This window comes from Pieris rapae, chromosome 7 (genome assembly GCF_905147795.1).
Source record: "Pieris rapae chromosome 7, ilPieRapa1.1, whole genome shotgun sequence".
Classification (NCBI taxonomy): domain Eukaryota; kingdom Metazoa; phylum Arthropoda; class Insecta; order Lepidoptera; family Pieridae; genus Pieris; species Pieris rapae.
In genome coordinates this window covers 7,725,897-7,751,322 of record NC_059515.1, presented here as the reverse complement: position 1 = coordinate 7,751,322, position 25,426 = coordinate 7,725,897, and the positions used below count along the sequence as shown (strand labels likewise).

Here is a 25,426-nt window from a genome sequence, read left to right as displayed (position 1 = left end):
CCAGTTCAGTACTTTCCCGGATAATCATGTTTCATAATGGTACTTACTACAACTGTATTCATAAGATCTATGAAATGACACTAGTAAAGGGACTTTTGATCGTTGTTCGTAAGAAAAGTAAGAGATAGTGCATATCTTTTTAATAGACACTTTAAGTAGTTTTATTGGACACATTCTTATGTCAAAAATCCTTTTTAAGTAAATCGTGTTAGACTTAAAATTACTTACTTAGGTTAGATCTTAATGTTAAAAGATGGCTCTGCGCAGAGACGATTTATATAAAATAAAATGTTTTGATATGTGAAAATCCATTACATACAAAACAAGTGAAAATAAAGAATTTTATCTGTTACAGTCGACATGAGAATATTTAGTTTCAACTTGATTCTGGCCATCGATTTCCTAAAAAAGATCGCGGAATTCATGACGAGTGGCCTCGCTGAAGACACGCCCACTGTCAATGCTAAGGAGGATGTCAAATTAATCAAACCTACTGCCGATAAATTAGAGAGCGGGATCGTAAGTTATTTCTTTTATCTTTGCTTTCCAAAAATTAAATTTAAAAAAAATCCAAAAATTGTTAAAACTGTTAGGCTTAGGTTTAAGAACTGTCTTATACTTCATATTATTTCCTTGGGGTTTAAATAAGGTACTAATTACTCAAAATCATTTATTCATTAGGTATACGTAACACAACGTACAAGTACGGACGTCAATAAAGAAGTACATATTAAATTCTTCTAATTTTACATTTACTGTCAGTTCTCAAATCAAAGGCGTAGAACGGACAAGAAGATCTGGCAATAGACTCTCTGCTACTCTTTTTATTTTTATTTCACAGAGTTTTTTATTTCACAAAATGTTTGTGAAATAAAAAACTCGGCATCTTAAGTAATAAAGAATTATAAAATAAATTGAAAAACAAAGATATGCAAACATATTAGCAGTAATAGGAGCACGCACTTACATTTTTGTGCCAACAATACGCAAATACATAGTCGAAATAACTAACATCACTGCGTATACGAATTCGATACCACAAGGGTTATATATAGTGTTCAGATGGCTATTCCAGATTTATATGCTCGCTGTCTAAAGTTTGACATCTAAGCAATCGATCAAGGTGCCCATTAATTGCGAATCAATTCGATAGGATTTAATGAAATAGCTTTCTGTCAACATATTTGTGCTAAGAAAGATATGATTATATTTTGATTTTGTGTGATCAAAATAATTAGGGGTAACTGAGTAGCTATCTTATATATATATTATACATTTATAAAAACAGGGTATTTTTGTAATCACATCTCTATTGCATTGTATTAAGGTGTATTTTACGACAGAGACAATAGTAATGACCTTGTTTTCCAAAATTATGAGGTATCTAGTTGATTAGCAATTATCAGTGCGGCTATCATTGTGGTCGTTCAGCTTCTTGTATACCTTACACATAGATGGGCAGAGAGGCAATCAAGTTCAAGGTGAAAACGCTAGTGATTAGTTTGGATATAGCGAAAGCCTTCTATCTGGTGTGGCATAAAGTGCTTCTTTCGAAGTGGGGCTAGAGTTTCTAGATCATAAAATGTATTTATGTCCTTAATTTTCACATTATAATTATTTTCAGAAAAAGAAAGTATCGGTGTCTTCTGCGCCTATGTTGTCAGACCAAGGCATGAAGCCAGCTATGATGACAGTCAATGTAAAGATAGAACAACCTGACATTATTCTCGTTGAGTCCTTGGAGCAGAAGAAATGTGACGCTCTGGTTTTGAATGTAAGTGTCAATGTTTATGTAAGGATTACCAAAACATTTTTCATAAATATCTTAAAATGTTGTTTCATACTATTTATAAATATGGTTGTTCGTAGTACTTTTTACAAAAGTAAAAAATATACATATGGGACAAAAGACAAACTTTAATTCGCAAAAACAAAATTACATAAGAAAAAAAAATACAAAAAAAACTTCTTTACTATACTACTTTGTCAGTTTACTTAAAGGACATTAAAATAGGTCCGTTTATCTATGTAATTCGCTAACTGAGGTAATACAGCAAATTATATGTCCCCTTTTTTAATTTGTATATTATTGTATATTATAGATGGAAGCAAAGTTCAAGCTACGGAAAACGGAAGACCATATGGTAGCAGACGGAGGTATATCCGGTTTGCAAATGGTTGTACGTACTTTGGGTCGTACGACCACGCCCAGGTACTTATTGGCGCCAGCTCATCTGTCTTTGGCGGTGTCTCAGCCACCGGATAGCGGCATGCATGTGGATGTGGCACTTACGGATATTAAGATTACTGTTTCTCCAGGTTAGTTAACTGAAATTAGTTAGCAGTCGTTTAGCAGTTAAGACATTAATTATTATTATTAAAGGGTTAACTACATTGCTTATTTTTTTATATGGAGTCATTCTAGTATTACGTAAGCACTCTTGTTTTTGATTTTCTTGTTTAGTGATTACGTCAACAGTAATTATTTACTTTTTTACACATTTTACCGTCACATTGTCTATGCATGAAAACGAAAAGCATTTTCGAGGATTCTCATAAAAAAATAATACGTTTATGTTCTATTGTTTGATCTTTTGCCTCCCTCAATTGTTTCGACGCCTCTATCCTTGGCAGACCAGCAGATCTTTTAATTTGACCTCTTCATTTTCTTTTGCCGTTCCTGGGGAACCACTCTTTTACATCCTTAGTCCATTTGTCTTTGTAAGTCCTCATTATTAATTTAAAAATAAAATTTTTCAAATAAATATTTAAAGTTTAAAATCGACGCTGAGACAAATGCAGACATCTGCAAGTTATAATGAATAAAACATAAACTACTGTCTTTAAGAACTAATATTTTTTTATAGAAATGATTGCTCTGTTGAATCGAGTGTTAGCTACAATGACAAGTAGCGAAGAAGACGACATTGAACAAGATAACAAGCCAATATTCTATGACAAGTTGTGGGACATACAACCGTTTAAACCATCTTCATACTGGTTCCTTAAAACTGGTCAGTAAATCTATATTTATACTAATTTACTTACAAATTTATGTTGTTTTTACAACGCTTAAGATTTTTTGGTTATTGGGAAATAATAACTGTTTATAGAGAGATTATGTTTTTATTTGGGAAAATACTTAATTGTGTCCACAGTCCAGAGTTTGGTAGATTATAATCACTCTTAAAAAGAAGAGTTTAAAGTATATTCTTGAATTTAGATAATATTCGGTGTTCAATTTTGACTTCTGAAATGTATTATAACATACATATAAGTATGTATTTAATAACTATTGTTTATACCACGTCAATTATAATTTATAATACCCATATAATATAACTTAGGGAAAAGTGTAAGATTCAACAAAATCGTTTTTAAAATATAAATATCCACATATTCCTGGAAGGGACAGTACTTCTGAGTCAGTGAAATTTCTTTTAAAATAAACAAAATCAGTTGCGCTACAACCTCTTTAGGTCTGGGCCTCAGATTTTTTAATCTGTTATATGATAATTTTCAACCTAATAGGAGAGTAGGTGATCAGCCTGACACAAGTCGATATCTACCCAAAAAGGCGACGGTGATGTCGGTTTCCTAAAGATCATTTTCTTCATTGTTCGAGCAAACGTTAAATACGCATATAGATAAAAGTGATGACAGTCGCACGCTAAAGCCAACACTGCAACAATTACTTCTAAGTCATGTAAAATCGTGAATTGTCTATTTACTTTTTAACAGAAGAGGCGGTAGAAGCAATAAGCTTAGAAGATGACTCGGTGACATCCCTCAGGAAAGCTCCCGAGGGCGAAATATGTCTGTTATCTAGTCCCTCCATAGTCGTGGCCTTGGAAATGGAGATCGGTAATGAAACCATACCAGTATTGGTCATGCAGTCTTCACTTACCGGACAAGTCAAGGATTGGAGTTCTGATGTGAGTATATAAGTCCTATTCAAGATCTTCCATAATAACGTGTTATGGTATTTTGGATATGGTTATATGGTTCTCGGTCTTTTCGTATTTAATTTATTTTCTTTTGGTCTTTTTGAAACAAAATATTGTCTGATTCAGGCTTATAAGTATTGTTAGATTTCACTCTGCTTTATTTTTACTTCTTCACATTTTCATTGAAATATATATATATATATATATTTGATATTTTCTTGCTGCTTCTCGGCGTGCCCTACAATAGGCCACATTTCACTTTACATCAGAGGGGATTATAGTCAAACGTCTCTCTAGTTCTGTATTTAAATGTTAAATGATAAATTATGTAACAGTTCTACATGGAGTGTACGTGGGCAATGCAAGTGTCGTACTACAACATAGGACGTGCTATGTGGGAGCCTTTGGTGGAACCAGTCGAAGTACTCAAGGATTATCAATATCGACATGTTCCCTGGGAACTTAAAATGGAGGTTTGTTTTTTTTTATATAAATTTTCGATAATGGTATGGAGAGTATACGTTCCAAGTATACGTTCCGCATTTGTAGTAAAAGTACTTAGGTTCACAACATGCAATTAATAAGTTTTCTAAAGAACAGACAGGTAGACAGGTTTTATTAATGTGTAGTTGACTCGCATTAGTATTAACGGCATAGATAGAATATTATTTGGGAAAATAAATTGCTTTCTGAAATGAGAATCTTCAAAGTCGGTATTGTTGTTACAAAATGTGTGAAAACTGGAATCTAAAAAAATATTTTTATTTTGTTTATTTTATTGCTTTAGTGTTTTGCGTGTTTTTATGTTTGTGGTTGTTTGTTAATTATTTGTGTAATCGTATTTATGTATTAATTTAAGTATAGCACATCATATATAAATTTAAATTTTACAATATACGTTACAATATTCTGTTACAAGAAAAAAACTCAAAAAAATATTATCTTTCAAAATGGAGAAAAAAAAGTTTCTACAAATTTTCGCTTTAAATGTTTGCTTGTTTGCCCTAACAGGTGCTTAACAGTACAATTTTTACAATTACTTTGATAATAATCGGTGGTTCTTAACTCCAGGTAGTGATGCGTCCTGAAGAGGCTCAATCGGCAATAGACACGACAGACGAAGCCGCTAACATCGCCGCAGCTGCCCAAAGACAAGCGAATATGACTGTCTCCCTTTCCAGTAGCGAACCACTTGAGATTACTATCACTAGGAGTGGCATTGAGGTATTCTGATAAAATTGTTTGCAATTCTTTTAATAATTTCTGATTAAATAAATACTATTTAAATACATACATATATAAAAAAGATATATGTATGTTTTAATATACTTTATGTGTGTCCAATATTCATCTTCTTGAGCATTATTTTCAAAAGTATAATATATTTTTTAAGGTGCTCACTCAACTTGGGAATTCCTTCTCCTCCGCCATTGCAGAGACAACACCTGATACGACGTTGGTATCGAAATCTAAACAAGAAAACGTAAGTTAAAAATATATGTATTTAAATTAAACTTGAAATCTAGTCTGATTATTAATTTCTGATATTATCTCCTCATTCCATGTGTTATAATAGTTTAAATAATATAGGGACGGTGGAAAAGGAAAAATATATATACAAATATTAACCAAGTCGTGGCCTCGGTGATAGGTGCGAACGGCGAGCACAAGCATTATGTTGATAGAATATGTGATTAATTTTTATTGTTCCATACTATAGTTGCCTGATAAATCGCTTATTAGCGATAAGGCCGCCCGTTGCCTAATAACATATGTAATCTGATTATATAAGTTAAAAAGGATAGCGAAAGAAGCTGTATTATAGTTTCTATGGAATGAAATATAACATTGTATGGACAACATGACAAGTCTATCAAATAACAGAAATTTCGTAAAATCAAGTGCCATAATATTGTGTTCATTCAAACGACGTTTGAAGATTCCTTGCAATTTTTTGTATAATTGTGCTCTTCAGGCACCAGAAAAACAGTACCTGGGCGCACCCTACGTTCTTCACAATTGTACGGGCCTCACTACAAAGCTGATCTTACATAACAACCATGATTTTGCTGTCTTTCTCACTGATGAATACAAGAGTTCTGACTACAGGTAAAAACAAATTTTTATATATATATTTTAAAATAAAGCAACCTGACCCGGACCCCCTCACATTGCCTGAGGGCTCATAAGTGCGTTGCCGGCTTTTTGAGAATTTTTACGCTCTTTTTTTGAAGGGACCTAAGTCAAATTGATTCGGAAATACTTCATATCTTGTTTGTCAATACCAAAAAAGCCACCAGTTAAATTATAACTAAGAAATACTTTTTATAATATAGCTGTATTTTTGGGATTAAATCTATTTCTTCGATGATGACATATTTAAATTGACTTTATGGGAGGGCTGTAATTTTTTTTTCAGGGAAGTAGTGTTGGAGCCTGGAGCGTGTCTACCGTTACAGTTAAAGCAGGGTGGGATTAATATTATGAAGCTTAATGAACCACCACCACAGCTTAAGCTTAACTTTAAGGTATTTTTATAAATATTTTTGTAAGCAAAATTATAAGTTACCATTGTTAGATCGGAGAACCCATTTAGGTAAAAAATACCGTCATTTTTTTATTTTCTTTTTATTATATATTATTATTTGTTGTGTCAGTTCCCAGCTCTTCCATAACAAACTTAACATGTTACAATGTATATTGGAATACATTGTTTTATTTTATATTGTACTTCGAAGTATGATTATTATATGAAATATAAATCTGAGGCCCATATATATATATATAGATATTATATATTTATTATTATATATTAGATATATATATATGGGCCTCAGATTTATATTTCGTTTGTTGAATAGGCATATAGGTGATCGGCCTTCTGTTTCTGAAAGACGCTAAAAATCTTTATTTTTGGATTCAAGACATGCCCTGAAGCCACTAGACAAAGACTTATCAGCGAAATACCACTGTTCAGTCAACCTAGAAAACGGCTTTCGTATTTTATCCTACAGATAGTGGAGTTAAACGAAGATGTCCAAATACCAGTAGAACGAGCAGACAAGCGATATTTCCCGCTTGGTCGCAAGAACTCGGGGGAAAGCAGGGCCAAGAACGTGCCTCATGCTGCTGCCATGGAGCCACGAGGGCTCATCAGCGACGTCGTCATGCAAGACGCCGCTTTACACATTTATCTAAGGAGCGTTGTTCAGGTAACGAAATTTTTTTAGAAAAATTAAATTTTTAATACCTAATGCGAGAACGCATATCTCAAAAACTAATGAATTAATAGTGATTAAATTTTTTCCGTTCCCTTAGGTGGAATAGACCACTATGTTAAAATCTAGATTAATCGAAAAAAATGGAAGTTTTTTGTTAAGTTTTGTAAGTCTATGCTTGTCCTCAAATTTCTCGGAAAATAAGCCGTGATGAGCCATTTTCATTTATAACATTCCAAGTTTCACAAAAATCGGTTTAGTAGTTCTAGAGGTGTTGTTTACATTTCAATTGACACGTATTTGTATCTTTAGGTGACGAATACGTTAGCGGTTCCAGTTTGCGTATACTACATGACATTGAGCGGGAATGAAGTCCGTCTTTTGGGCGAAGTGAGTGCGGGTGGGACTCTCAGGCTTCCCTTACAAGCCGTTCACACGCCCACTGCAGAGATATTCTTTTCTGTCGAAGGTCAGTTGAATTATACCTTATTATTATAGCTTTTTGTTTAAGCCACGTATCACTTGTTCCCCGGGCGATGTATTGAATGCTTTTTTAACTGTTTTAAATGAAAGGGTAGGTTTATATACGTTGAAGCCAACTACCCTAATTAGCCGTTTAATTAACAGCCCTGCCGTTTAACTAACGACCTGAAAGATTTTCAGCCAGTTGATCAAACAGCTAGGCAAATTACTTGGATCGACGACGTTTCATTACTCGCCTAGACTGTTAGTTTAAATATAATTAGACACTATTCAAACTGTCAATATTGCGTCGGAAAACCACAACTTTGATGGTGTTTTCCAAAGTTTCATGAAAAACAACAAGTGTAGTGCCAATAATTATATGAATTTGACTGAAGCTATTTAATTTTAAAATAAATATGTTTTATCATCGTTTCATCTTTTTAAACGGCTAGCCTGTTAATTGAACGGCAGATTAAGCTAGTTGGCTGCGACATATATGGGATATGTTATATGTATATCGGCTATTTAATACCACTATTTTATTATTTTTTTGGTAGGTATGAGTTGTAATAGGCTTTAAATTTTCAAAGCCAATTTCTCTATAGTGCCAATTTTTTTAAAGAACTTTATGTTTAGGTTTCACGGTATCCGTATCACCGTTCGTATGGCGAGAACTACAGCAAGAGCCAAAAATATCAAAACTTCTTCAATGTGACTCGAAAGACAAGAACAGTGGCGAGAAATTCTATCTGAGGGTATGTTTTTTTATAATAATTATTATTGAATAATCAGCGTAGTAAGAGTGACGCAGGAGTACTACTGATATTGGCAGTCCTCGTATAATAAATGGAACTTGTAAAAGATGGTTTTGGTTTTTCTTTTCCATGAATATTGCATACATATAATTGATTTGATTCCGACAAATATTATCTTAATTCGTAGTCAATGACTTCTGTGTTAAAAGAATTAAAACAGCCTGTATTCAACTGCATAATCAGGATTACATTAAGTCTATATTTAATAGTAGTAAACGATCTCTGACGCAGTAAAAGCCTCCAAATTCTTCCACTTGTCTCTCATCCTCGCCACCACATTCCAGTCCTTCCCGCTATCACTTTTATTTCACCTTCCCGGTTCTTTTTTGTGTTAACAAATTTATTTATTTGTTTAATTATAAGGAATGTACAGCTAATACTTATACATATTATAAGACAGTACAGACAGCCAAAACATAACATAGATAAACAATATATGTATATGAAACAGAAAACAAGAATTGAATTAATAAATGTTAATTAATTATGAAGTCTTGTTAGAATTTAATTGTATTGAAAGTTTTGACGTCAAGTGCCGTATTTACAAATTAAATATTTTGAACAGGCCGTTGGTACAATGGAACAGGTTTTCTTTGAACAAACGAACCGTCACACATTTGCGTCTTCATGCTACGATGTTGTCCTGAAACCAGCCGTGAAGCTACAAAACTGTTTGCCCATTGACATCGTGGTGTCACAATTGGGGCTCAAACGAACGCAACTTTTCAAGCCGGGGGAGATGTTCCATTTATCTCATTTAGCGCCCAATAGAGCGTCTATCGTTATTATGGTGAGTTTTATTATTTATTTGTTTACCATCTGAACCGAAATATGGGATTCCTATTCAGAAATTGAATCTCACAACAAACGGCCCAGGCTTCTTTTCATGAGCTGTCCAATGTTATCTACTGTTACTCTATTACATCTGGATTATACGACAGTGAGGCATGTGCTATTCAAAAAGACAAAAAGATGCCTTGAAGTTTTTAAGATGTCTTCTCATCAGATGGATACTAATAGTCCTTTCACGCATCGGGACGACACGGAAGTTAATACAGACATATTTGGGTCATCATCGATACTTGTGCAGTTTATAATGATGGGCAAAATTCAAGGAAAGAGACGGGCTGTTGAAAAATGCTGAACGTACGGGAGTGGACCGGCATCACTTCCGCTTTTAGACTATCGCAAGATACAATGCAAGTTGTTAACAGCCTACCTTTAGTATCAATGTGGGATTTGTAGAAGAAAACCATTTGAACGTTACGAAATATATGATATTGCAACTGGATTTTTTATAGAACAGGTGGCAGGGCAGGATGCTCACCTGATGTTAAGTTATACCGCCACCCTTGGACACTCATTGCCAGAGGGCTTGCGAGTGCGTTGCCGGTTTTTTAAGAATTGGTACGCTCTTTTCTTGAACGACCCTAATTCGAATTGGTTCAGAAATACTTCAGCTGGTTCTAGTTACTGCACAGGAGCATCAATATAAACTATTTAAATAAGAGTTATAAAATTAATGAATTCGATGCATCTAGGTATCTGTCTTTTTTCCTTTGAAATTTACATGATTTTTTCATTATATTTTAAATTAATAATAAATTAAGCGTTTTATTTCAGATACATTGTACATTTAAATTCATTTATATTTCTATAATATTCCTAGATGGCCTTTTTGTAAAAAGACCTCCAGATTTTTTTTTTAACTGTGGATCGGATCACATATATCTACCAATTTATTTATATTTAAACTATGTTGTGTAATGTTGCACGTTTTCATATCTGTAAATGTTAAATAATATTCACATGTGTTTACTAGATACAAAACTATCTCGACAAATGCTGGGTTTGCACAAAGAATTTACCCGAAGAAAATAGCGAACTCTCTGTTTGGTCCTTCGAATCACACGACAGTCCCGCTCTTATGGTCTTGGAACTGGGAATGCACAGTGTCGACACGGAAGGCACACAGCTACTCTCACTCTACTGCCCCTTCTGGATGCTTAATAAAACTGGATTTACGCTTTGCTATAGGGTAAGTAACTATAGATTTTAGTTATTTTTTTGTTCCAATTACAAACTTTAGGCATCCAGTATATGTTAGTCTACCCTTTTTTATCTACTATGGACTTGTTATAGATTAATGTGAATGAAATGGCGGCCTCGTAATAATTGTCAGTTGAATATTTAAGTTGCCAGTTCTAGGTTTTTTTTAAAGTCATTTGGTGATTTTAAGAATGATTTATTGTTTTGAATTGAGCAAGTGAATGATATTATTTTTCAATGTGGAAACATTTCAATTCGGTTAAGGAAAAATGCAAGATATCACCAAATTATTTAAAAGATGGTTTTATTTTAAATATCCACCCAAAATCGTCTACCACTCAATGTTACGTGATTACAGAAATCAAAGAAACCCGAAAAAGATTCCAGCACCCCCAATAAGGTATCTTTGCGAGAATAAGCTTTAGTACTGCGCATTTAGTTTTACGATTCTTGGTCATTATAATATTCATTGTATTAGCTTGCATATAACTCCCAACATCCGCTTTTTAGTAACCTTTACATGATGCATCATACATCGTTTTTGACAACCTAAACATTGATGTTGAAATTGCATGTTTCGAGTTGTTTGAATAGATCTTTTGACGTTTCGAGCATAGTTTTCATTTAGTATTGAATTTGTATATTCCAGATAGAACATAGTCGTTGCTGTAAATTAATTAGACGCCATTCTACATGTTTGCCGGTGAGTGCAAACACATTTCATTGCTTTTAAAAAATAAAATATATATTACATTCAGCTTGTGCAAACACCAAGAAACTCTTTAACCTATCCTTATCCACGCCAACAAGCATGTTGCATGTTTTACATTTACACTAAATGAACTTTTCAGATAACGCGACATTTGTATATAAATTTCACGATCTATCTTACAAGAGGTATACGGTGCTGATACTTCGAAATAGGGTGATGGATTTTTTGTAGGTTATAAGGTTGTATGTGTGACTGTTTTGCAGAATATCGACGAGACAGGCAATGTAATCTTCCACCCGAAGGATTATAAGGAGCCGATACTGTTCTCGTTCCGCGCGAAGAATTTCTTTGGGAAAAAGAAGGCTGCCATACGAGTGGAGTTTGGGGAGTGGTCTGATAAATTCTCACTAGATGTTCCAGGAAGTTCTGGTGTGATTATTTGTAAAAACGAAGGTCGGACCTATCAGGTCAGTTCTATTCACCAACTAAGTTGTGTTGTTAAGCAAATAGAGTACGATTTGGTTTATGTTATTTCAAATGAAATTTCTATTACATTGATATTCCTTACTTTCAGGTCGCAGTCACAAATCAGTTGACATTCAACAGTTTAACAAAAATGGTTATATTCACACCATTCTTTCTCATTCTTAACGAATGCCCATTTGCCATACAATATCAAGAGTTACATCGTTCCGGAGATGCTTGGAGAGAGGTATATTGTTATACTGTTTAAAAGACATTAACAATTTGTAAAAACTAACTTTCGTGATCAATTTCTTTTAATCTTCGAGAAAGTTCTTTAATTGTTGATTATTGATTTATAAAATATTTTTCACAATAGGTTGAACAAAATTCAAGTGCTCCTTTGTGGCCGATAGTTGAAAAAGAAGATAAGCTGTTGCTCGTGCGAGTTTCAGGATCAACTGAGCACGCGGCACCTTTTCTGTACACCGAGCAACATAGTGTCTGTTTAAAATTGAACAATCACGTAAGTATTTTATAAGTAGGTATTTCCGAGCTAATAAACTAATAACTGTAAACAATAAGATTCGCAGTTGCGATCCTTCTAGCATTGTAAATGTTATCATTTATCATCAGATCATACAAAGTATATATTTATCAACAGTTTTTTCTTGTAATATGATAAAATTTTAAATGTAAATAGTATTAAGAAACCTTTTTAAGGTTTAATTAAACAATTTGTCAAGTAATAATATTTCACATTTCATTACTTCTAATGGGAACGAATCAATTGCCATTGTTTGCAGTACGGTGGTTTGCACGTAGAAGTGCAATTGAGCGAAGGCGGTACGTACGTAACAATACGTCAGTATCGCGACGGACACGCGCCCGCATTGCTGGTCAACTATACTACGCACGCTGTCAACGTATACGAAAAAGAAAACGTTAATATTAGGTATAGTTGATTTATTTAACTCATTAACTTAACATTATTTGTATATTAATTATATAACTCATTATAAAAACTCATAAACTTGACTTGATTTTAATTGACCAGACGTTGAAATAATGACTTATATTAATGTTTAAAACCAAATTTTCTAGAAAAATCCCATCGATGCATAGAATGCTGTACACTTGGGATAATCCCGCTGGACCAAGGACGTTAATTTTTGAGGGACACAAACGAAAGGAAATAGACAACGATCTAAGGAAGGATGGTATCGGTGACTTTATGTAAGAAACAAATGATGTATTCTTTAACGTTCCTTAATTTTGACATACATCTCATAGGGACAAAATTTGAAGTAGCTATAAATAGTTTATTTACTTTTATTAGGGCTTATATACGATTAAAAAAGTTAGAAAAGTATACAAATAGCCAATATTAAGTAATAATTTTTATATACAAATATTTTTTAAATTTATAATAAACATGAAAAATCAGTTCAGATTTCTTAGTTTAGCGGTTAAAGCTTTAATTACGTCTCTGAGCTTTTGGATATATTTTAAACTATACTAAGTCGCCAAGATATGCATGTAGCATAAGTCGTAATAAAAATACTTAAAATAATTTTATTTCATTTCGTAGGATTAACGATACGAAACGCATAACATGGGTATCGTTTCTGGATGGTCTCCAAAGAGTGATACTCCTGACGGAGGATCCGATATTGGCGAGTGGCGCTCATACGATTGGTGAGGCTGAACCTGTTCATACGGAATTCCAATTGGCCATGCACGGAGTTGGACTGTCGCTCGTCAACGACTACGAGCTCACGGAAATTCTCTATATCAGTATATCTAAGTAAGTTTTAAGTAGTTTAGGTATATTTTTGGTAAATTAAATAAACTAATGACGTGTTTTTACCCGAAAATCGATGCTATTCAAATGTATTGCTGATCTTTCCTATAAAAAAAGGTCAATGACTCGAACAGACTAAGCAAAAATTTTTTTTTAAAGATTCATCGTAGACATAGACATAACATTTATAAGTAACGAAACACACATACTAAATAAATATAATATAATATTCATAAAAGCAAAATAACAAAAAAGTATAGAAAGAAAAAAGTACATTCTAAATGTGTGTGTGCTGTGGTTGTAATTGGCCCTCGATCAGCATTATGCTGTGAAGACGTGTTCCACAGCGCTGGTCATTCTGGCAGTAAACAAATCTTGGGGTGTATATAGAAAATAAAAAATAAGAATAATTGTTACTAAAATTTCTGTATGAAATAGATAAATAACTATTTTTGCTCTCATATTACTGGATATAAAAAATAAATGTATCCATTAAATGAATTAATCCTCCGTAGTGATAACTATGAAAAAATAAATGTTTTGTGAAAGTAAGATAACCTCGGAATGTTGAAGAAAACATAAGATAAAAAATTAATACATGTAGGTGTTTTCAGAAGCTCATATTAAATTGCAACGCACATATATAACACAATAACACAAAGTTCTTCGTAGTCTTCTTCACTTAAGGTGCATGTCTTGAAAGGTCCCAACATATACGTCGACGTCAGCTACCTCCTCAGCTTGTCTTTGGATATTTGGGATCAACATCCCATAATTTATTAATTTGTTCGGACTAACCTGTAAGCGATCTCGACTTCTGCCATCACCTCTCCCTACCATTAACAGTTTTTCAAGACTATTTGGTTCTCTCCTGGCAATATGGCCAAAGAAGCTTAAAAGCAGTTTGTAAATAGTAGTTTTGTGGTGATCTTTGATTCGTTCTTTCCAGTCTACCTATTAATGAAAGTTTGCATAGTACAGTGTAAACTTTATGTAACGTGTTTAACGTCGAAATCATTTGATGTTGTTTTGTTTCACTTGTCTTTCATATAATGATACACTCTAATAGAGTACTTTTTCAGTTGCTTAAATAAGTAAAAAATAAGCAGCTGTGTACGTTCTTTTGACGCTTTATTATCCTAGCCCGCAAAAAACACGACTGTCGGCATCATGCCTACGAACTGTCCAAGAAATTCGTCAATGTTTACAAATTGGTATTGCTTGTACGTAAAGACTGTTGTTGCTTGGATTCAGTGAGAAACAGTATCCAGCACAAGGAAGAGAGGAACAGAAGTTCCTCTTCCTCTCTCCGCTCCTCCTCTTCCGCTGAGCAGTACTACAGTTACTTGTACTTGTTTGCTGTTTTTTATACATAAATTGTTTATCTATGTAATCTGTTTTGGCTGTCTGTATTGTCTTAGTATTTTGTATTATAATAATATGTATAAGTATAAGCTGTTAGATTACTTATAATTAAATAAATAAAAATAAATAAAGATACCATTTTTTTCTATGTACTTAACTTAGTCTGTAATCAACTTTTTCTTTTTCTAATTCAGATTTTTCTGCTCTCTATTTAACGACAACTCTCTATAACTCCATAAAATTAACAGTCCCTTCAGTGTCGTTATATGGAGTTTACACTGTACGTAATAAATATTAACATATAGATATTTTCAGTTCGGGTATCATATGGGAGCAATGTAAAATCGGTGCACGTAGATATAGGAAGATCGAAGGCCAGAAATTGGTACAATACGAGGAAGCTTATCAGAAGTATATCGCTGAGAAAATGGTCGGTGACAAAGAAGTCTCCCCGCGAGTGCACATCGACGACAGTGTTGAGGTGAGACTACACTCAGTTAAATAGGCACTTCGCCAAGTGCCATTATCGTCAAATCAAGTTCCAAGTTGATTTGTGCGTGTAGTAGTATTTAATTTTAAAAAAAAACTACGGGTTGCACTCTCTAGTGCCGGCATTTTTTATATTTTGGAATGGTTAGGGAATAATTTTTCACGAATTGCTTTAATTATCAGTATAAAAGTACTATTAGTTATGTGGTAGAATACAATATTTATTTATTGCGCTATCGTACAAAAACATGACAATTTATATTACATTAAATACGCCGCGCCAGCTGTATACTCTCCCTTCGTCTTACGAATATTCAATCAGGTTACGTGTCCTGAAGCGAGATTAACATTTTTTTACCCATTCCAAAAAAAGTGCACAATGCCGCTAAAGAAGATTTCACTTTAAAAAAAAGTATGTAGCCTCTGTCTAAGCTGTATGTGTCGTTTTCGTGGTGATTCGTTTTTAATAATTACGAAATAAGAGATTAGCCTTTCGTGTCTGAAACCGTTGATTTTTTCCGTCAACGTACGAATGCGCATATAGAAAGTCCCTAAGAACACATTGGGGTTCGAACCTTCGATTTTAGTGATGGGAATCGCAAAAAGCCTTTAGACTACTAAAGGCAGTTCAGATAAATAATAATATGTATATAATAGGTAACTACTTCTAATTCCCTAATTTATAAAATTAAAAAAGTATTCATGGCTCAATCAAACAATATCAGACAGCATGTACAATAGCTGGATACAAGCTATGGAATATTTTGAAACTTGAATAAAGGACCGAGGATTTTCTAGAATATTCCAATGAATAAACTTTTGTTCGTTAGGTGGACTTTGAGGAGATGCGTATACTTAAACCATCCCAGCGTCTCTTACGACGTACTCTCCAACCGGGTTTATGGGCGAGATATGGGGTAACAGCTCATTCGAGAAGACTTCACGCACGTCTATACAGGCTTCAGGCTGATCAGCAACTGTCCTTGCCGACCTTCCCAGTGGTGCTTGCACCTGTTCCTCTGCCGAAGTCGGTGGCCAACGATGATCCAAGCGGTAATTGTTTATGTTATTCGCCTGTTCAATCGTTTCACAATTCTCATTAATAAAAGAAAATATATAGCGTGCCATCTCTGACGTGATTTACGCAATCTATAGATTTATTAGATGTGTGTGATTCGCACGTGGTAGAAGTGAAACATTCAAAAACAAAGTTTTTATAATTAATAATATGTCATTTTTTGCTAGGTAGAAATCTTATCTTTTTTTTGTGTGTCTGTCTCTTTTAACTGCCGCTTTTTCGTTTCAACGACTATATAGTATTTAATACTTAATCTATTTAATTCCACATAAAGACATACTTTTTAACAGGAACCAGACCCTTCATCGAAGTCTCGATAGTGGAGCGTATAATGGAACATAGTAAAGTGCGTCAGTACAAGTACTACAAGATGCTGATCCAAGAATTCCACGTGAAGGTGGATATGGGCTTCATCAATGCCCTCATGGGCATGTTCCCACTGAGATTGCTTACAGAACAGGAAGCTGTAAGTATTTTATATTAATTGAACTAAAATTGTTGGTTTACTATTTTTTGTATATTAATATCGGCTTTTGTTTTCGGAATGTACATATATATTTTCTTCACATGAACTTTATTTTCATTTGTATCTACATCATAATCAAGCACGCAATGAAAGGTATTTATTAATTAAAATGACGATTTTCTACATTAAACAATACATTTGCAGTTGGATGCCTTCCAAGCGGATCTAGAAAGGGCGGGTCAGCCGCTAGAGGCTGTAGCCGCTATGGGCGTTGCTTCGGATCTCAAGAACTTCTACGACAATCTTCACTTGTCACCACTTAAAGTTAGTATTTACGAAAACTTTTTTTTTAATAGATCATTTTTAACTCAAAGAATTCAGTAAGGTGCTAACGGCGGACAGAAGATGTTATAAGAACTTTTTTAATTTTCTTATTTAATGTAACAAAGACAATTGTAGGTAATTTTACGTTTTGCTTATTAACAATTCTCTAAAGGAAGTTGAAATAACTGAATCGGTAACATGGTAAAAAAAAATTGGCGATTAAAAAGAGTGGCGCAGAGTTTATTGCTAGTTTCTTCTTCTTCTTCTCTTCTTTTTACGCCCTTCATTTGAGAACTGGCAGTAAATATAAATTCACAGTTAATTTAATTTTTTTGACGTTCATAAGTGTACTTGTTGTTGCAGGTTCTTAAAGTAATCAATTCTACGTAGAGTTGATTATTTTAAGAACCTGTAATCATAAGTATGTCAAGTGGAAGAGTCTAGCTGCCCACGACACGAGATCCTAGTGTGGGACTGCACTTTCTCATTTTTTTTATATCTTTTCTTATTATGGGTAGTAAAGTTTCTTTCATTTTGTTACTCTAACAGGTACACGTGTCGTTTTCCCTGGGTGGAGCGAGCCAATTGCCGACATTTATTGGTACTGTACTGCAAAGTATCGGCGTAACCCTTACCGACATGAACGATGTGGTCTTCAAGTATGTTTTATTTAGTAAAATTTATAAAAATATCAAAGATCAAGATTGTTGTTGCTAGACTTTATAATTGTTTTACAGAAAACTCAATTATAACGATATTAAGGCAGTGATCTGTTTCTTTACAACGACAATTCAATTTGTCGGAAAGAGACAAATTGTCTTATAATTCTGACGGCGTTTTTATGAATATATATTATGTTATAAATAAATATATATCTTATACTGGATTCACTAACACTTGAAGAAAAAATTTCCTTTTTGAAATAAAAATGCGCCCATAGTGATTTTACAAGTACTACCGTCAAATTAGCCAAATTTGTGAAACAGGTGTAAAATTGGCACTGATATATCATATTCCAGTTATCCAATTTAATTCTTTCACATTACTAGATATACTCATTTAGCCAAAATATCAATTTTAATAATTATAAATAAAGATCTTTCTACGACTTTCTTTTTACGTTACATTTAAGAAAATTGTATTATTTTGCACGTTCTAGATTGTCGTACTACGAGAGAAACTACGAGTTCCTCTCGCAAAAGGAACTGATTAGCCAAGTGCAGAGTCATTACACGGGTCAAGCTCTCAAACAGCTGTACGTTTTAGTACTAGGATTGGACGTCATTGGAAACCCGTATGGACTTGTTATTGGACTGAAGAAGGGCGTAGAAGACTTGTTCTACGAGCCGTTCCAGGTTTGTTTCTCGCACTATTTGTTGACTGCTATTCTTAAGAATATATATTTCTATTAAGATTATAAATCACAGAAAAATATTATATTTTTAACATTGCTGCCAAAATAATAAATATGTTAGACTTTTTTTTTCATACGACGGAAGACATAAATAAGATTTTAACTTACGACGTTAAAAGTAAATTTATTAATAAAGCTTTTTATAAATGTGACAAATACTTAAATGATCCTAATCCATGGGTTTGATTTGCTCCAGTTCAAACAATATGTATTAAAAACTTGGCGATTGAAAAGAGTGGCGGAAAGTTTCTTGACTTGCAAACTGGTAGTAAATGTTAATTTACAATTAATTTAATTTGACGTAATAAAGATATTTTGTTGTTTTTGATTTAAAAAGTGAAACTGGAAGTTTCATATTGAAATTGATTGAGTCTACCGTATAATAAATATTTTATGACATTTTGATAATTTAAAATCATTGCTGATGCCAGAATTCACGACTATATAATAATTCTATCTCGTATTTATGATAAATATTTTGTCAGGGTGCTATCCAAGGGCCGGGTGAGTTTGCGGAAGGTCTGATGCTAGGAGTCCGATCTTTGGTGGGACACACAGTGGGTGGAGCCGCTGGAGCCGTCTCACGTATCACCGGGGCCATGGGGCATGGACTAGCTGCTTTGTCTTTGGATAAAGTGAGTAAACATATTTGTTCTCTGCATTTATTAGAAATGTCTTTAGAACAGATTTTTCGATGCTTTGAATATGAGTTCTTGGCTTATTAAGGCAATAAGATAAAACAACAAAAATTGAATGTTCAAGGGCAAGTTTTGTCTAGTGACTCATTATAATGGAATTTGTTATTTTTAACCACCTACAAATCACTCTTTAATTATTTTGTAGGAATACCAAAGAAGACGAAGAGATAATATTAACAAACCTCCCGCTAACCTCCAAGAAGGCTTAGCCAGGAGTGGGAAAGGTCTTGTAATGGTATGTAGATTATATCCAATATTATTAATGATTTTCTATCTAATACGTTTCTCTTTTTTTGTATATGAAAAATCCTAAGGTTAAGATGTCTACTGTGTACATTTATATTTTTACTTCCCTACGAAGCGTGTCTGTATGTGTGAAAAATCCATGACAGGGCATAGTGGATGGAGTGACTGGAGTATTCACGAAGCCGATAGATGGCGCTCGTGAGGATGGATTTGAAGGTTTCTTCAAGGGCTTGGGGATGGGGGCAGTGGGTTTAGTGGCTCGGCCTACAGCCGGAGTGGTGGATTTCGCCTCTGGCTCCTTTGACGCCGTCAAAAGGTAGTGCACGCGTGATCGTTTCTGTGCACGTTCTGCTAACGTATGCGTTCGCTGGGTTGTGGCTGAATTTTGTTTGTAATATACATAATATTTTTTCCGCTTTTTTTGCACATTCATTTGCATGGCTTCTGTACGATTGCCAATTTGATCTTTCTTTTTCAATTCGAATTTATCTTCATTATTACATATAACAGTCCTATTAAAAAGTATACTTTTACATTATTGTTTGTATTATAGTATTCGAAATTATGATTGTATGGAAGAGGCCTCTATTTATGCGATATGAGGTTTACAAGAACGATCACGCGTCTATGTATTACTTTGAAATATTTTTATAATCATTTGTAGTCTCATCATATCGTATAAATAAACGCTAGCATGCTCGAATGCTTTGATTTACGAAGCTATAAAATTTATGACAGTGAAGTCGTTTTGAGTGGTGGAATGAGTTAGTGTGTTACTAAAATGAATTGTGTTGTCTCTACATTGTATATGTATTCTAAAATATATAAGACCATTTAGTCCGATTGGATTGGTTTGTTCTGCGATAGGATAATATCAACCACTTCAGAATTTTAAAATTTCTGCTAAGATTTAGCTAATTTATACATTTATTTTGCTAAGTTATAATTAAATCAAATTTTGAAGAATTAGTTGGTGAAATCAAAGTTTTCTCGTTACACATAAACACCTTGATAATATGAGAATCTCTTGATCATTACCGGCTTACAAGAAACGTCGTACTTTTCATGTGACCCTTAGTAAATTTATTATTAATGAAAATACCGATTAGTTTATGATCGAATGTACTCGATAATAGTATAGTAATTGGATGTTCCTATAAGCCAATAATTTAAGATACGATATATTTTTCGTTCTTATTAAATATATGTTATATTGCAAATAGGGTTTTTTTAATATGGAGTTATCTCGACTGTTAAATTGGGCGAATCAGGGTAGATTCTATTAATATTATAAAATTAGCTTTTGTGATAAGTGAACCTTTGAAGGTAATTCGGATTTCTTTTTTTAAATGAAATAATTTTTTAAATAAAAACCTTTTTCGTGTAAAACTTAAATGTAATTCAGGGCGTAGTGGATGGAATCCGTGGCGTGGTGGTAAGACCCGTACGGGGCGCTACCACGGGCGGAGTTAAGGGCTTTGCGCGTGGTCTAGGTCTTGGGATCTTAGGCCTGCTCGTGAGGCCCACTGGAGGCTTGGTCGACTTCACTTTTACTCTCCTTACCTCCATTAAAAGGTCCTTCAGTATTTTATGAAACCAAGTAACAGTACATTGAATGTAGATATTGTTTAGTTTAGTTGAATTGATTATGTAACTAAGTAATAATGCTATATCAATTCCTTACAATTAGCTGGCGCCCGTTGCTCTATGATTATCATTCCTTCATTCAAAATTTTTCATGGTTTTGTAGTAACAAGTATGAAATTCCTTAATATGGTCAACGGTTGATTACATTACAGTTTCCTCGTTATGTATATTTAGGTGTTTATGGTTTACAAGATTTAAGCGTATAGAATAATTAATTAACAACGGTCGTTTTTCATTAACCATTCTAAACAAATCGGCAATATCTAATTAATTTTCGAGCATGCTCGCTTAGGGGCCGTTCAAGTATTACGTAAGCACTATAGGGTCGGAGGGGGGGTGTTTTTCTGATTTCGTGATTACGTCATCAGTTATTATTTACTTTTTACAAATTGTGTATGCTTGAAAACGAAATGCATTTTCGAGCTAGAAAAAATTAATACGTTTATGTACTATTATTTTTGAGAACTTAGCTTACTTTTGCTGACAAGATGAAGGGGGCATAAATTGCAGTAAATCTGCTTAGGTAATACTTATACGGCCCCTTATTGCCTTTCTATCATTTATAAACCAATTGCCGTAATTAACGTAATTAAGTTCGCTATTACGAAAAAAAAATTTTCAACAATATCGAACCCTCGCTGGTCGAGGTCATCGATGTTGTAGAGGTAGCTAGTCTTTGTATTTATCTGTAGTATTATTAAATGAATTACAGGGTTTTACTGATAATACATTATTTTTGAATACATAGGTATATATTTTGTGTAAGATTTGAGAGTGACTAAATTTTATCCTTAGTTATAGTTGTATGACAAGTATATATATTTTACAATATAAAACAGGGCAGCAGATATGTCTGAAGAGATAACAAAACGTCGTGCGGCGAGGTACTTGCCGCCCGATGCTGGCGTTAGACCGTACTCCCGCCTGCAAGCTGAAGGCTATAAGATGCTCTCTGAACTGGAAAAGGTATTAGAAACAGTATTACAGGTTTCATAGATTGAGTTGGATTTACGGCTTTTGCTATTAAAAATTACGCATTTTCAAATTTAAGATGTTTTACCTGCATAAATAATTTTTTTTAAATTTTTTTCACCCAGGGTATTTTTTATTTATAATAAAATAATTAAGTTTTGATTGAACCCTGTAGTAAATGTAAATCTTTCAAAGGGCAAGTTTGTGAGTACGGATACATATGAGGCCCACGTTTGGGTCATCGCTGCCAAGGAGGTGGTCATGTGTACGGATAAAAGGCTGTTCTACCTTGAGAAGAACAATGTTTTCGGTGGTTGGCAGGTTAGTATTAAAAGTCACCTGGCATATTTGAATAACGAATGTCAAAATGTTTTTTTTTTAAAAGACGGCATTAAATATTTTGTATATTTTGAACGACCTCATCTTATCAAGAATTACTATTCTTCATAAGTTTAACAGGCATATTCAAACCCCTTTAATTTCAAATAGTGTTAAATAAATATTAACTTATACAACTTGAAAATGTATTTTTATAAGTATTACAAAATACAACATAGATATTAAAGCAAAATCGGTCATCGGCCCGAATTTAATACGTACTGTTAATATGAGCCAATGAGCTACCAAAACCAAAAAAGAGCACACGATTTTACATTGCATATCACTTATAAGTACATTACTATTCTTCACTTACCTTCTAAATTGACTAAAGCTCAACGCTAACTTATATATACTTCCAAAATTTTAAATGTCTATAAAAATTGTAAAATACTCAAATAGTGTAATAAAACTAAACTTATTCCCCTAATTAATGTTGTGGATTGGTTTGCAAAGTTAAGCAGGACAAAATGCGATTCGCCATCGTAATGTAGGTCCATGCGAGTCATGTATTATGTAACGACTACTCGACCGTCGCCCGCTCAGTAATTTGATATAAATATTTCATTATTTTCACACGTCTATTTCGAATGTGCTTAAAATTGTTATTTTTATTTGGTTTGGATCGGACTTATTTCAATATTTATATTAGATTGAGATTGATATATACATATATCTTATTATGGAAACTGATGCAAAACAATTGTATAAATTAGATATTTATTTCAAGGAATATTTGCAACCATTCATAAGTTTTTTAAATGTGTTTTATATTTAAAAGGCATCATATATATATATTAAAATTATTTAATATTATATACATATAATACCTTAACATATAAGCATTATTAGTATCTCACCTTTCAGAGTGCCAAATGCAGGCAATTCTGTGCCAGATAAACGCGGTCGACTTTTTCACAGATGGGGTTCGAACCTTCGATAAGATACGTGAGACGCACCCTACAACCTCTTAATTAGTGTCTCATAGTCTATAAATTAGTCAATGATATCCTTCTTATAATTGCATTTATATAACTGAGTATTATAACTGTATCTTTATACAGATCGTCTGGACGTACTTATGGACAGAAATACCAGAAATACCTACAGCGGTCGCTAAAGGTGTATACATACCGACCGCTAAACGTAAGGTCCTAGGCATGTTCTCCAGTTCGGGGTCCGGCAAAGTTATCTTCCTATACGACGAGCAGCAGAAGAAGTACTTATTGGCCCAGTGCGAACGTCTCATGGCCGCGGCCCGTTGACATGAGGACGTAGAAAGAATAACGCCGACCGAATGGCTGGCACAATTCTTTCTACTAATATTTGATTTACGCACCATACTGCTTGCAACAGCTTATCACTTCAATATACACCATTTGTCACCTAAAGGCTTCCGCTGAACTAATCATTGGTATTGTGTATTATAAATCACAAAGTAATAATATATGAATTTCTTTGTGATATTGTATTACGAGCTCTAGCTTAAAGTCCATCTTGTTCGAAATTCAAATGTTAACTGCCAAATTATTCTTTACTATGACAATTGATAGAAGTAAACATTTGACAGTTTGTTGACTAAAATGACAAATGTTTAAAATTAAAGTTACTTAAAGCTTATATTTACTATACTCTGTGTATGATGTAATTCTCATCGGGATTTCTCAGGTGCTGTCAAATACTCGTTCTTGATTGGTATATAAAATATATAAAATTGTTCAGAGTCTTCAAATTATATCGTAGAATATTTCAAAATATATACCTATAGATTTTGTACAATTTTGATATAGATTCCGTTAAGATGTCAAGTGCATTTATTGTCTTCCGTTTTGTATTTTATATAAATGGAAAACTGCAAAACCGCCGTTACTTTTATTCTATTTGTTAAATTTTCGTTATTATATAAACTATTTATATATAATATAAACTATTTTACTCACAATTTTCTTCTGCGAAGTACAAATATTTAAATACGGGTTTTGCTTTTACAAGCTTTGGCTCAACGTAATATTTTCCTAGTTCCAAATTCAAATTGCCATTATTATTACAAGTAACAGTCTATGCAGAATGCATATAGTAAATCTACGGCTCGTAGCTTGATTGAAACTCGAATTGTGAGACATTTAAAATGTGTCTCGTATTGTAAGGCACTGTATGCCAATATAATATTAGAGTATATTGTACTGTTTTGTGGATTATTGAATGTCCCATTAAATATTTTATTGTTACGTTGTAGCAAATGAACCAAAACCAGTGTCTTAGTTTATTTTTTAAGATGTATAATGTTCGTTATTCTCAATTGTGTTAGACAAAATGCGGGCATTGTTATATGTTTATATATCATTTTTAGCATGTATTTATTTTGTAAGAGTTTTATGTTGGTGTTTAAAATTTAGATACTTTGTAATGCGTACTGCACTTTACTAATTTTGATCTTTTTTCGAACCTTTGGAATAAACGTATATTATATAAAAAAACTGTTTTATTTACTCCGTTAGCGCCGAGTTAAAATAAAGTAAAAGGTAATATACTAAGTATATTTAGCGATGCTGATGTACTGTACTGTGCATTGTTTTAAAGTTAAATCTAGGTATGTGGAAAGAAACGAATAAATAAATTAGACCTTTCAGGTGTGTTAGAGTTGTCACTTTCTAAGAAAAGAAGAGTTAACTGTTGTAATTTAAGAGATATTTCTTTCTACAAAACAAAGTGTTTTACAGATTTCAATATTCAATCGTACCTGGTTGTTTACACTTAGGATTTGGGAATCTTACTGTTTGACTACATCCACAAATAAGAAATATGTATTAAACTTTAATTAGTCTCAAATATTGTTTCTGATCTTTTCATCGCCACGTAAGTGTTCGAGCACTATGA

General features: G+C 33.3%; 1 protein-coding gene across 2 annotated transcripts in view; it reads left to right on the top strand.

Annotated features, from left to right (window-relative positions):
* Positions 1–25,020, top strand: part of LOC110994617 (vacuolar protein sorting-associated protein 13) — a 47,692-nt gene extending 22,672 nt beyond the window's left edge. The window contains exons 27-60 of one of the 2 annotated variants that reach the window (XM_022261385.2): positions 356–519; positions 1,625–1,774; positions 2,103–2,319; positions 2,868–3,014; positions 3,742–3,935; positions 4,283–4,420; positions 5,019–5,171; positions 5,341–5,430; positions 5,923–6,056; positions 6,367–6,475; positions 6,962–7,159; positions 7,478–7,634; positions 8,267–8,385; positions 9,011–9,235; positions 10,268–10,483; positions 10,853–10,894; positions 11,470–11,673; positions 11,781–11,918; positions 12,048–12,194; positions 12,475–12,623; positions 12,773–12,904; positions 13,260–13,475; positions 15,153–15,318; positions 16,157–16,379; positions 16,695–16,870; positions 17,075–17,194; positions 17,744–17,853; positions 18,354–18,549; positions 19,094–19,243; positions 19,452–19,541; positions 19,699–19,868; positions 22,039–22,165; positions 22,367–22,492; positions 23,614–25,020. In XM_022261385.2, the coding sequence (XP_022117077.2) occupies positions 356–519; positions 1,625–1,774; positions 2,103–2,319; positions 2,868–3,014; positions 3,742–3,935; positions 4,283–4,420; positions 5,019–5,171; positions 5,341–5,430; positions 5,923–6,056; positions 6,367–6,475; positions 6,962–7,159; positions 7,478–7,634; positions 8,267–8,385; positions 9,011–9,235; positions 10,268–10,483; positions 10,853–10,894; positions 11,470–11,673; positions 11,781–11,918; positions 12,048–12,194; positions 12,475–12,623; positions 12,773–12,904; positions 13,260–13,475; positions 15,153–15,318; positions 16,157–16,379; positions 16,695–16,870; positions 17,075–17,194; positions 17,744–17,853; positions 18,354–18,549; positions 19,094–19,243; positions 19,452–19,541; positions 19,699–19,868; positions 22,039–22,165; positions 22,367–22,492; positions 23,614–23,814 (5,294 nt within the window). In that variant the 3' untranslated portion in view covers positions 23,815–25,020. The remainder of the gene's footprint in view (positions 1–355; positions 520–1,624; positions 1,775–2,102; positions 2,320–2,867; positions 3,015–3,741; positions 3,936–4,282; positions 4,421–5,018; positions 5,172–5,340; positions 5,431–5,922; positions 6,057–6,366; positions 6,476–6,961; positions 7,160–7,477; positions 7,635–8,266; positions 8,386–9,010; positions 9,236–10,267; positions 10,484–10,852; positions 10,895–11,469; positions 11,674–11,780; positions 11,919–12,047; positions 12,195–12,474; positions 12,624–12,772; positions 12,905–13,259; positions 13,476–15,152; positions 15,319–16,156; positions 16,380–16,694; positions 16,871–17,074; positions 17,195–17,743; positions 17,854–18,353; positions 18,550–19,093; positions 19,244–19,451; positions 19,542–19,698; positions 19,869–22,038; positions 22,166–22,366; positions 22,493–23,613) is intronic. The other variant, XM_022261396.2, reaches the window with a different exon arrangement.
* Positions 25,021–25,426: the final 406 nt, after the last annotated feature.